This window comes from Pituophis catenifer, unplaced genomic scaffold (genome assembly GCF_029215685.1).
Source record: "Pituophis catenifer annectens isolate HBS135680 unplaced genomic scaffold, rPitCat1.0.hap2 SCAF_4, whole genome shotgun sequence".
Classification (NCBI taxonomy): Eukaryota; Metazoa; Chordata; class Lepidosauria; order Squamata; family Colubridae; genus Pituophis; species Pituophis catenifer.
The window spans coordinates 85,812,519-85,826,774 of NW_027256884.1; the positions used below are offsets into that span (position 1 = coordinate 85,812,519).

The window sequence follows — 14,256 nt, forward strand, 5'->3', positions numbered from 1 at the left end:
AAGTAAGTTTCCTTGAAATTAATACTTCTTTTGTTGGCAATTTTTATGTAATTGTAATTTTTTTTTCAAAACAATGGTTTTTGACTACAAATTCTATGGTTCATGATGTTGGAAGAAAATAAGTCAGACAAATGGCTTTTTAAAAACAACAACATAATTTCCTGGAATCTATTCAATTACACCTAGTTGCCACCCAAATAAATAAAAATTGGTTATCTTTGCTCTCGTAAGAGTGACTATCTCATGCATACCCATACAGAGACACACAAAATCAAGAATATATGATTAGGAAGAATAGAGCTGTGCTAGGAAAACAGTTTAGTGGTATAGTTCAGAGTATAATAGTCATTCAATTCTGCCTGTCAATCCTCCGAAGACCAGCCAAGCTTACCAAAGTTACATATGCTATTACTCAGTGGTGGGATTTTACTGGTTTGCACCGGTTCAGTAGAACCGGTTGTTAAGTTGTTAAGCGATTCGCAGAACCGGTTGTTAGAAGAAATCTTTTGTTTTTTTCCACTTTACAGGGTTAATCCTGTAAAGAATTGTTGTTTCCTAGCCTAATCTTTATTGCCCTGCTTACAGAAACTGCCTCTCCTTTAAACCTTATTACATTCTTGGCAGTACGCCTAGACTTACTGTCAGTTCTGGAGCTTCTTAGAGGGTTTTTGTTGTTGTTGTTGTTGTTTGGCTTTCTTAAAGGGGAAGGGTTGTTTTAAGCTTTTTACACCGCTTTTGGGAGGAAATACTCCCCTGTTGGAGTTCTTCCAGCCAGGGTGCAATGATCAGCACTTTGAAGAATTAATTGAATAATGAAGCAGAAGCTTTTAATGACAAGGAACCAAGATGAGTGATATTCAGCAAGACTTATTGGCTAGCTAGAAAGATTGGCATTCAAACATGAGTTTACATACCCTTTCTGACTTTTGGTCTAAAATTGGTTTTTGGTGAAGTTTAATTCTGTGCTTGGTGATGTTTAATCCTGTGTTTAGTGATGAGATAATTTTCCCTATTCAGCTTTGTTTGGAAAGGAAAATGTTAATCTCTGTTCCTGAAAAGAAGCAACTTCAGAAATCTGACTAGTTCCTATGTCTATTTGTTCTGGTAATTGCTTTAACAAGTAACAGATACTCTGTTTGCTCCTTTGATTCATTCTGGAGAGCTTAAATGACCTCTCTGCTAAAGGGTTTCACTTTATGAGCAAGAGTTGGCTGCTGATAGTTATCATTGCATTTTAACTATTTTAATTCCTCAAGGTGCTCTGCCATCCTGCCTGATTTGTAACTCCAGTTTGCAGGTATTTCTAATCTAATGATTGGTATTTAGGGCAGCTTTTTGCAAGCAAAGAAGCTTTTTGTATTTTTGTAATCCTTGTACAAATTACCTGTAAATCAGGTAATCCTTGATTTACAACAGTTACAATGGCACTGAAAAAAGTGATTTATAACCGTTTTTCACACTTACGACCATTGCAGCAAATTGTCATTAGGGCAAAGAAGCAATGCCACATGACCACCTGGCCATGTCCACCCGGTCACATGAAGCACTGCAGTTATGAAATGAGTGACACGATTGTTAAGAATGCCGCAACGGGCATAAAGGAGGAGTGGTCATAAGTGCGAAGACCGGTCAAAAATGCGAGGACCTATCAGAAATCACTTTTTTCAGCCCTCTGAGTAGTCTCTATGTGCATATGGACTACTCAGAGGGTTGAAAAAGTTATTTTTGACCAGTCCTCACACTTATGACTGTCCTCATATTTTACGTTTTGCGCCCTATCTTGTCACTGTGGTGAAGAGAAGCAGTTGTGAAATAAGTGACACAGTTGTTAAGAATGCTGCAATGGGATAAATGTGAGGATGGTCAGAAGTGTGAGGACCGGTCAAAAGTGCGAGGACCAGTCAGAAATGACTTTTTTCAGCTCTCTGAGTAGTCCCTATGCACATAGTCACGCCCACCCGGTCACATGACCAGCTAGCCACACCCACCCAGTCACATGACCACCAAGTCACGCCCACCTGGTCACATGACCATTAAGCCACACCCCCCCAATTAAGCCACGCTCATAAAACCGGTTGTTAAAAAATGAATCCCACCACTGCTATTACTATATTTTATAGGGTTGCAATTCTGAATTTTCTATTCCCCCCTATTTTCTTCCATCTTGTGAGAACTAGAGATAGTCTTGCCTAAGATGCTTATTCCAGTTACAGATTTGCCTGGGACTCAGATTTCTTTTCTTCCTGACCAAAAATTTATAATAACATATATCTTTACATATTATTTTTTAAAGTTTCCAATTACAAAGACATTTAGTAAGACTTTCCTTAAATTCATATTTTAATTCAAGCCTTTTTATATTCATGTTTTTCAATATACAGTTTCTTGCAGGCCTTTATAAATTTAAAAACTAAGAAAAAATTCAGAAGAAAAATGTGAAAGATAAACTTATTTTGGTCGTGTGTATGGTTGTGTACATATGGCCAAGGCCACTGCTGGTTTTGGAAAGCTTTTTCTGCATTGTTATTGTTATCTCAATTTACAATTGTTTATTTTATATTAAATATAATTGTCTCATTTTTTCTTAAAATAATGTAAAGGAAAATGTAAAGACTTTTTCTGCTGCTTCTTTATTTGAGCACTTGCCGCTGCACATTATCACTCCATGATTGTAAAGTTAGTAATATTTTACCATTTTAGATGTTATATTTTTTCTTTATTCACAAGGTACAACATTAATTATCATAAATAATAGAATACAAACCACCATTCTGTAAAGGAGCTGTACAGATGACCAACCTTGTTCTAAACTGCTGAGCTATAATTGAAAACTGTAAAACAAATATGTGTTCTAAAAAAAGACTATCTAACATGCTTAATAATTTCATAAGAGTTAATTAGTCCATTCAGCCATGAATAACTGAATTTGATGTAATGTCTAAATTCATAAAATGTATAAAATGAAATCGGTTCCTTGATTTCCTGACAAATTAAGCTGTATTATTCCTTTTAACAGTTAGTACTGTATTCTATGAAACAGGTTCCCCCCGCCCACTATAAATAATCTATCTTGCTTTATGATAATGCAAATTCAGATTTGTGAATAATAAGTATAATTACCCAAAACTGGTAAATATTTCCACATTTAATGTTGAGATAAATCTCCACAACATGAGACAGTCTAAAGAGTCATTTTGTGATTGATATAATAATTTCTAATTCTGAAATATCTTGCATTATCTTGTAAAATTAAATTAAAACTAAATATTACAACTAATGTAAGGAAAATAAATAACTCCATAATATGCTGCTTCTAAATTCTAAGTACCTTTATGAATGTGTGCCACATTTTTGCCACAACCTATTTCATAGTAAAAGAGAATCACTTCTCTATACATCAGTATACTATTTTTTTAAAACAGGGAACAATGTATAAACTTAGATTATGAGCTCCTTACATCACTCATAGTTTAGTGTTCTTTTTCAAGTATATTATGTAAGGTTTTGTCAAATTTTGTGGCTATAGCTATTCTTCCCCCAATTGCTTAGAATTAGAACTAACATTTTCAACTTATTACGATGAACCTGAGCCATAAATATGTTACAATCATATAAATAACAGAAATAACAGAGCAAAATATCATCTGGGAGTAATTTACTTCTGAATTAATAACATACATGAAAAAATTGTAAGCATGGATATACATATTCCATATTTATTTTTTTAAATATTAACCTCATAGAATTACAATTACTGTATTTTCGGAGTATAAGACGCACTTTTTCCCCCCCTCCTAAAAGAGGCTGAAAATTTGGGTGCATCTTACACTCCAAATGTAGCTTTTTCGAAGCTTTTTTTCAGCCCTAACGAGGTGCTTGTGAGTGAAACGATCTACCTCCGACTCTCAGCTGTGCTTTAGAAGCTTTTTTTCAGTGAAGCAATCTTCCGTGCTTTGCCTGCTCCCTTCGACTCTCAGCTGTGAAGCTTTCTTTCAGCCCTAACAAGGCGCTAGCAAGTGAAGCAATCTCTATGGTTTGCCTGTTTTTCTTATTGCTTCTCTCTCCAAAGATCAGTTGTGCTTTAGAAGCTGTTTTTTTATCCCATGGCAGGGGATAAAAACCAGCAAACTAATGTGCTGAAGCTGACCAGACTAAGGACTCTAGCCAGATGAATACCTGGTAGGCAGATTTTTTTTTCCTATTTTCCTTCCCAAAAACTAAATTGTGTTTTATATTCCGGTGCATCTTATACTCCAAAAAATATGGTAGTCTGTACCACAATATGTGAAACATAATGAATGAAACTACTAAACTTCCAATTTCTACATGTGTTTGTGTTCGTAAGTCTTATACAACATCTCCACTTGTTATGGCAATCTTGTCTATTTTTGCTTGTGTCTGATAAGCCTATTCCTGTTTAATTTTTAATGAGAATTTGTCATGTTATTGTTCAAATTTTTTCACCTGATAATACTGTCCTGTTGGCATTCCATGGAATCATTTCCCTAACTTTATCAATATCCTTCAGTCATACTTTCCAACCCGTATCTCATTTGTTGATTCATTCTGACTCCTGTTATTCACTATAGTTTGGTTTCTATTATTTTAAAGCCTTACTTTATTCTCTTTAAAAGTTCCTATTCTTTCTCCGTAACATACTAGAATGTCTGCATATGAACCAATCACTTTTACTCTAACTAAAGCAAGAACAGATTATAATGTACTTCTAATACCATGTCCAAAATTGAAAATATTTGGTGAATATGTGGTGATTATGAATATGACATCATCTATAGTTAATCATTAAGTTTCACATGCTGTTATATACCAGTAGTTTGTAAGTGTGGGAGAATAAAATTTCTCTGCTCAACCCTTTATAATGATATATTTTAATGCTAGTAATAGGTAGCGCACCATTTCAATTGTGCCAGATATATATTTTAATAAAAATGTGATGTGTTTTTTTTAAAAAGAATGTGCACATTAAAATAATCTGATGCCTTGGGAAAATAATAATAAGATTTCTTTGCAGGAAAATCCATAATTCCCATTGACCTTAAACCAAAGAATTTGAGGAAAATAGAATACAAATTTTAGAAACTTTAGATTATTCCTATTAGTGTAAAAAAATTGTTGATAATAAAAATAACTTTGTATTCCTTGAATTATAGTAGATTATAGTATAAATTGGCCCAATCTGGTCTCATTTTCAGTATGTCAAATAGGAAATTATGTGAAATTGTATATATACATATAAAGCTTGATGAATAGTATGTATACCTATTTTTAAAATTAATTAATATACCATTTAAATAATTGTTTATAATGAAGCAATCTTGTTTATAAAACATTTTTTCAAAACATTTTCCCTTAAGATATTTGCTATAGTATATTTTGTTGAGAACATTTAGCATGCACAGAAATCTTACAGATCTTTTACTTCGCTTGTACAAAGTCTAAAATTTCCCTGAATGTAACTTTGTTAAGTTATTACAGAGCTGAAATGTTTTGATAGGTATATTTCATATTGTTAGATCAGAATAAAATTTAGGATATTATATACTGATAATAATGCTATATGATTGTAGTGGTTTAGAACAAGGACAGTATAAGTGATATTCCTAATATAACTTTAATGTGACATGAACATAGCCATACTAATTTTATGGCTGTAAAGCTTTAAGTAATACATGGTTCAATAAAAGTGTCATGAAGATTAATTTTTAGTGGAATTATGTCATTTCATATAATGAATTACCTTGTAGAGATGTTTCCGTGTTAGAATAATGATGACAGGATTCCAGATGAAAAATTAAACTTGGTATAATTTTCTTTTCTATTCTAAAAGCAGATATGATATCAAAGATGATTACACCTTGCGTATTAAAAAGGCTGTGAGCTTAGATGAAGGAACATACACATGCATAGCTGAAAACAGAGTTGGAAAAGTTGAGACATCTGCAACTCTTACAGTTCGAGGTGAGTTCTGAACTATTTAAAACATAACGACATATAATATATTCGGACATATCATTTGGTGACTGAAGATTGGATTCTAAGATTCTCTTTTAGAATACAGGATACAGTTGTATTTAAATAACCAACTCTGCTTGTAGCTTGCTTCGATCACTGATAAGAACTGTCAAGAATATCATGCAGAAAAGTTTTTTGACATTGATACACTTCCTAATGATTAAAAAGAGATTTTGATGTCATTACATTTATTATAGAGAAAGTTCTTAAAACTCAGGAAAACTCTTGTTACTGTAATTCCAAGAGACAATAAAAAGGGCTTTATATTTTTATAAGCATTGCATAATTAAGTGCCTATACATTTTGTTCTTATAATCTTATAAAAAAGGAAATTGAAGAAAAAGTTCACAATTTTACATTTAAATGAAAAATAGCAGCTGAAATCATATATCTCCTTATCCAGCACTGTCGTTAAAAAAATTAAGGATAGATACATGAAAAATATAGTTTTCTTCATTACAACTGACCATGCAGCAACAGGCGACTATAAAGCCAGTCATCAAGAAATATATGAGTTTTATTTTTTCACAGCAAATTTAATATATCAAACCAGTACAATACCCTGTTTCCCCCAAAATAAGACATCCCATGATAATAAGCCCAATCAGCACATGGCAATAAGGCCAAGCGCTTATTTCAGGGTTCAAAACAAATATAAGACAGGGTCTTATTTTCAGGGAAACACTGTATATAAAGAATCAAGGAAGAATTAGATGAATGTATGAGGAAGGAGGAAAAATGTGGTGATTGCTATACTATACATATATATCAACACAGATTAGATATGGGAATGTAAATCTTTTTTTGATGTAGAAAAAGAAGTAGAAAATATCAAGGTATGCAAAAGGGAGGGACAATAGACAGTATGTTATATAAATTACAATAAATTATTGAATTGGTTGCCATTTGTCTTCCAAACACTTTTATTTTTTATGATGTGTGACTTTTGAAAATTCATAGCTACAGTAATTTTTTTTCTGGAAAAAAAATTAACAAAATACAGTATCTATTGTGATTGGCCTATGGATCCTGATTTTTGGTCTGCCATATATATAAACCAAGATGGATTTAAAACGTGTGTGAGAGAGAGACAGAGAAAGTTTATTCTATAAAGGATACTGAGGAACAAAATATTTGTAGATTTCATGAAATATTTTCACTAGATATCTTTGCTGAAATTCTATCCATTCTCCTTTTGGTGTGTATTTTTCCCATTGCCAGCTGTGAACTTCATTGGTAAGGAATGCAGCTGGAGGTCATTTTATAAATGGGTATACACACACAAACATAAAAATAGAAGTATAAAAAATAATGGGTATCACACAGACAGGTTCACATTTTAGCAGCATGTGCTAAAGATTTCACTAGAACTGCAAAAATTGGTTCATAAGTGTTTTTTCTCGTTCATCCCCATTATATCATATAAGTTTATATGGTCTGCTTTATTAGAATATGGGTCAACTGATCTGAGGTGCCAGCTTTTATAATATGGTTTAGTTAATTGATGAATTTGGATGGGAAAAGAAAGAAAGCAACTAAAATAAGTTGCTTGCCAAAAAATCCAAATTGGAATCCCTCTTCTTTCTTAAAGTTCACCAGATTCTGTTAGTAAAAGTAATTTGGAAAATTTGTTCCTTGTTCCAAATGGAATTTATCTTAAAAATCAAAACTTAAAAAATTTCCAGTGTTGAATTGCTGTTTTAAAATCCTTTTTTATGGCACCTTCCTTAATAACAATTACAGAGCTTTTATTGTTTTTGAATTATATTAATATTAAATCATGTCTTATAACATTGAAACTGCCAAATTATGAATTTTTCTTTTGAACTTAGTCTAATTTATTCCATAGAAAACATGCACAGGATAAAACTTGATTAGAAAAGTAATAATTTTATGAATTTAACTGATTAACTTTCATCTCTGAAATATTTGAGTATTTTTGACTGTGTCTTGTTCCATGAACTATTTGAATTATACAAGGTTAAAGTTCTCCTAACATTAAACCTCTTTCATACATTCCTGGACTCTGAGTTACTTCAAATAAAACCATGACAGGCGTAAACACTTTTGCCAGACATACTGTTATGAAAAATAGTGACTGTAACAACTCTAGTGTTATTAGATGTACACAAATTCAGTTCTGCTTGGCAACAGTATGGATTTTTTTCAAACTCTTATGTCATTTGTTATAGAAAGATATTAGATAAGATTATTCTTTTAGAAATATATACATAAAATAATAGTAAAGTTAACTAATTTTAAATGTTGGTTTGACAATGTCCTAATTTAATTATAAATTTAATTTTAATTTAATTATAAATGTGTTTTAACATCGCTTTTGAAAGTGGAAAGTCAGTCAATAAATATTCACATTGGGAGTTTTAAAGAAATTGTGGTTATATCACAATCAATCACATCAACACATATTAAATTCCATTTCTTGTGTTTGCAGCTTACAAAATTATAACTGAAAGTATTTTATTGTGCAAATCATAAAGAAAAAAATAAAATAATTAAAATGAGTGATCTAGAATTTGTATAAAAGCTAAAAGCTACATATCTCAAAGAAAATTATAAATTTATTTTGTGAAGTTTGACTGATGCAGCTGAATAATTAATGTAATAATTAAGTACTTAACAATATTATGTGATTAATTCTTTAACTGCTTTGTTTCTTATACAAATGCTCCATGCAGACCTAAGTTTGTCCTTCAATCAAAGAGCTGATACATAAGCCAAACACTGTTAATATAACAATCTAAAGCCATGATAGACAACTGCTAAATTGAAGACACTCAAAGTTAACATACATTTGAAGGAAAAATATCCCATTAATCAGTTCCATTTTTTTTTTAAAAAAGTAAGAGTTACCCAACAACATTTTCTGAAATTCTGTTAAAATCCCTCTGATCATTCAAAATTATTTGTTTTAATTTTATCATCTGAATCAGTGAATGTGGAAAAATACATTTTTATGTGTTACTAAAATATTATACCTAAACACAGATATCACCAGATACTTTTAGCTTTTCTCCAAGCTTACCAAAATCCTGGCTAGATATGATTAAACGCCATTGGTCTTTAAGTCAAATACTAATATTTCTTCTTTTAATTGGATTAATATTTTCCAATGTGTAAGTTTGGATTAAATTAAAAAAAAATCTAGGGATTTAGCTGCTTTTCTTTAAATATTTGAAATGACATTTGATAGTGTCATATGGACCTAGCAACAGAAGTAATCAGATCAATAATTCTATATAATCAAATTCTACGTATGTATTTCTCAATGCAGTTTTAAAATCATAAATAGTAGAAAGAAATTATTAATTATGGTTGCTATATATGTATAATGTTCAGGTAATTATCCACATATAGCATAGCATTACACATCATGCATTCTGACAAATTCTTTTTTTTTTCTTTAATTTTGTTACGTTCTCACCACACCATTGTAATATCTCCAGCTCGTCCTGTTGGTAAGTAGCCATCCTTCTATCCATTTTAGCATAATTTCATATAATTCTCCATCTTTCATTTATTATCATACATATGTGTTTTAAAATAATTATTAATTACTAAATATCCGATAGAGAATGAAAGAATTATTATTTACCTGTTTTCAAAGTTATTATACAGTAGAAAAATTAGAACAATGCAAGGACCTTAATAATTTGGTGTCATTTCTGAATCTGAAATGTTGCATAATAGAAATAATGAATATATTTGATTAAAAACCTGCAATCTAATTTGTACCCTCACTGAAAAAAATGAAATTATACTCTTTGACGGTATCTGTAGTAATGTACTGAAAAAAAATTAAAACAGCAGTGATTGGTATAAGTAGGCTTATATTTTTGATGCTGAATTTTTTGAAAAGATATAAAAGTTATGCTTTACCTGAAATGAATTTTGTTTCCAGTATTACATAAATATTTATACAGAACTTATTTAAGAACTGTTATCCATGTCATTTTTATTAGCAGTAGAAATGCCAGTTGTGTTTTGTGTTCAGTATGCTCAATGCAATATACAACAGAATACTGGTGCAATGTTCTGTGAAATGACATTTCTAGAGATTGTTTTTTCAGTGACATTGTTAAATAACAATACTAATACTGAGAGGTTATAAAAATTTTGATATCATTACCATTATTTTATAGGGTTTCAACTGAAATAAAAGAAGCTTTTTACTAATGTGTCAAATATGTAAGTGTCCTTTGGTTGTATGTGATATGAAATACAGGGTAGATATAGTTTTAAAAGTTTTTATTCTGTCTGAGAGGAAAAGAAAAGATCTGAAATTAATCATTGCTTGTTGCATTATTTTCATTTTCCAAAGCCAAACATGAAAAATCAATTTGAACTCATTAAATTATCGGTATGAATTATTAAATTATCCCTTAAATTGTTAAATTATATGCATTTGGATTATCTTCTATAGGAGTTTACATTAGATAAATTCTGGAAATAGAGCATTAATTTCTTTCCCTCCATTGTTGTCTATTATTGTTCTGATCAGATTTTCAGATAGACAAAACAATATCTTTGTACACAGAAATACTATTGCATTGTTTCTACCTGGTTTGTTTGTCCAAAATACAGTTGCAGTTATTGTCCTGCCCCGGGTTTCAATTATACATTCACACACATTTGCCATCGAAATTAACAGTTTACTCAAGTTCAAGGAGATATCAGGAGGGAATGAATGCAAATCAAAACAGAGCCTCTTAAAGAGTTTTCCAGGGTAGTTTTGGAAACAGTAACATGCAGAATAATACTTAAAATCAAGTCCAGATCAGAGTGGTCAACCAGTCCAGGGTCAAAATTTCACAAACAGAATCCAAATGAACATCATGTAACAACCAGCGATCAAACAATTTCAGTAAAGGATGATGGCTCAGGGCTGCCTCTTAAATGAGGTTGCAGCAATCTGTATTTAAATAAGGGATTTTTTTATACATATTTAGACTGAGCACATGAATTCTGAGCTGTGACAGTCTCCCCCCCTCCACAATCTCCTCCAACCTCACTTGAGGGTTCAGGATTTTGGGGGCATCAGCAGTGAAACTGAAATACCAAGTATGGTGCATCCTCCCAGGAACATTCCTCTCCGCCATTTCCCTTTTAGATATCAAGTACTGTAATCAATGTTCATACCAATGGGAATCCAAAATATGTATCACATAATACTTAGGTTCACCATCTACCGTGACACATGATGGAAGCTGAACATCTGGCGATGAGTATTTGCTGCAGCATTGGGAACCATTACAATATATGGAAGATTGAGTGCATTTTGAAAATTGCAGGTGATAAGCCTCTGTTTCAATGGGAAAAAGAACCAGGAACTGGTCATCTAGGTTTTTTGGATCTGCATTAAGTAACAAATGTCAGGTGGAAATTCACACACAGTCTGCAAAAGACAAGGTGACTCTAGTCTAGGTTGACGATGTTGAAGTTTTTTGCTTCCTGTACCTGGTCTTGGAGGACTTGATGGGTTGCCGTCAGTTCCTATGAAAACTGATCTTTGACTAGAATGGATGAATTAGAGGAATTCAAAAAAAAAGAAATAAGGGTGGAAACAATAATTATCTTGGAACAGAGATATCTTTATGGAGATCCATAAACATCCATTATACATTGTTGTAGGCTAACTCCACTGCAGCCAGAAGATCAATCCAATTGTCTTCTTGATAATCACTTATTTTTATATAAAAGCAGCTAAATTTAAAACTTCCTAAACTTTAAATGGCTAGGTCTAAAAAAAGAACAACTAAAAAAAACCCCAATTAATTATTTTTTTTAAAGCTCCCAAAGGGGGAAAAAACTTACCCAATTGAACAGGGGTCTCCAACCTTGGCAACTTTAAGACTTGTAGACTTCAACTCCCAGAATTCCTCAGCCAGCTTTGCTTTGCTGGCTGAGGAATTCTGGGAGTTGAAGTCCACAACTTCCTGCCTGCTTGATTGCAGGCAGGGAGATTCAGTTGCTTGCTGATGCAATCGATTGCAGGGATTACAGCAAGGCGTTGCGACCAGCAGCTAAGGTAAGCAAGCTGAGGGGGGGAGGGGGAGGGATTTTTGCTACCGATTAGCAGGCAGAGCCATTTAAAAGGAAAAAAGTTTTTTTCTTTTACATGGCTCTGGCGATCCAAGCTGAGTTGCCTGATTAGTAGGCAATTCAGCTGGGATCGTCAGAGCTTGGCTGGTCAGAGCCATTTAAAAGAAAAAAAAGGCTCTGATGATCGCACAGCTCAGTTGGGCATAGGGGGCGGGGGCAGGGATTTTTGCTACCGGTTCTCCGAACTGCCCGCCACCATCGCTACCTACTCACCTGAGCCGGTCCGAACCAGGCGCATTTCACCCCTGATACAGAGGCACATGGCTTGTCAGGATCTTTCCAATGTTCACACTAATAGAAGTTCCCCAGGTAGCTTTCCTGGAATATCCTTGACTCAGCAGCAATCAGGACAGGAAGTGATATACTGTTCCACCTCCATTTGGAGATGGAGCCAGCAGGAATTTTGAATAAAATACAGAATCTTAAATTGTCCAAAGTGCCTTGCCTGTGGACTTTTGTGGCTCAGTCTCAGGACCATGCTCCATAAGGGCTCAGTGGAAACTTAAATTGCAAGAATTTCCCCTGCAATTTCCCCCCAACATGACTGTGCATAACTATCTAGATGTTACGGTTCCTTTAGTTCCTATAGTAGAATTAATGGAACGACAGTGTTTTCTGAAGATTTGACATAGCAGATTAGGAGTCAGTGTCAGAGTGTTCATAGAGGGCATCAGCACATTTATTATGGCTGCAAGGGATGCAATTCTGAAATTAAACTGAACAAAGAAAAATGATGAGTGGATTAGTATTTGATTTAGTTTCCTGGTAGTTTGAAGATGTTCATGATTCTGGTGATCAGTACAGACTTCCACTGGGTACCTGGTGCCTTCTAGCAGATGTCACAAGATTTCAAAAGTAGCTTTAATTGCTGGCAGTTCCTGCTCCCAGTGATATTGTTTTTCTCAGCCATCTTTCAGTTTCTGACAGTAATAGCCACAGGAGAATATACTGGAGGAGCATCAAGTCTGCCTGGAGTAGTACACTGCCTCAAAAGTGTCAGTCTCTATAACAAAAGGACTTGTTGGATCTGGGTGACAAAGATTGAGCTGAAAGGCAAATGCAGACTTTAAAGCTTCAAAAGCATTTTGAGCCTTCTCATCTTATTGAAAAGCGACCTTCTGGAAGAGGTTGGTCAATGGTGTTGTGACTTCAGCAAATCAAATAATAAAAAAAACTGATCATAATTTGCAAAGCCCAGGAGGCATTGTATATCCTTGTGTGATGACTACCAAGACAAGATAGCATCCAGTTTATCATGGCACTATCATAATTACTCAGAAATTCTATTGTGGTACTCTCAAATTCATACTACGTGAGTTTTTTAAATAGATTATTTTTCTGCAGTCTCTGTAAATTGGTCTGACATGTTATTCATGCTCTGCAATAGAAGTCAAGAAAATCAGGATATCATCAATATAAATAATGATATAATGATCCAGGACATCTCAGAATACATGACTCATAAAATGCTAGAAGATTACAGGAGGATTCATCAATCCAAGTCACATGACCATATACATTCAGTATGCCCATAGTGTGTTCAAAACACTGTTCCATTCATTTCTTTCTTTTGCACATTAAATTGTACAACCTCTAATATCTAACTTGATAAACATTTAGCATTGTAGAGGCATTCATAAATGAATGACAAAGGGTAATGATTATAAACAATAATCTGATACAGTTGCCAGTAATCGTTGCAGACATTAGGTTCTCCCAATTTCTTTCTAAAGAACAGTGTAGGAGCCACGGCAGGAAAGGCTAAGGGTCAAAATAAAGCCTCTTTTCACATTTTTATCAATGGATCCCTTCAAGACTATCAACTTAGGTTGTGATGGAGTAGAGACATCCAACAGGGATTTTAGCCCCTGGTACCAGATCAATAGGGTAGTCATGCAATTGGTGCATTAGTAACTGCTATGCTTTCCTTTGACTGATTACAACTGTGAAGTCTTAGTATCGAATAAGAAATGTCGTTCAGCAGCTAAAATTGCAGGAATCATATATATTCATCATATATTATTAAATACCTAATCTATCACCAATTTTTGTTTTTAAGATGGGACTACACATTGGTGTGTGTCATGCTAGATTCAGATTGAC

The 14,256-nt window shown here is 33.2% G+C and overlaps 1 protein-coding gene across 1 annotated transcript in view; it reads left to right on the top strand.

Annotated features, from left to right (window-relative positions):
* Positions 1–14,256, top strand: part of ROBO2 (roundabout guidance receptor 2) — a 722,028-nt gene that overhangs the window by 599,292 nt on the left and 108,480 nt on the right. The window contains exons 6-7 of the mRNA XM_070943636.1: positions 5,849–5,979; positions 9,498–9,509. Of these exons, the coding sequence (XP_070799737.1) occupies positions 5,849–5,979; positions 9,498–9,509 (143 nt within the window). The remainder of the gene's footprint in view (positions 1–5,848; positions 5,980–9,497; positions 9,510–14,256) is intronic.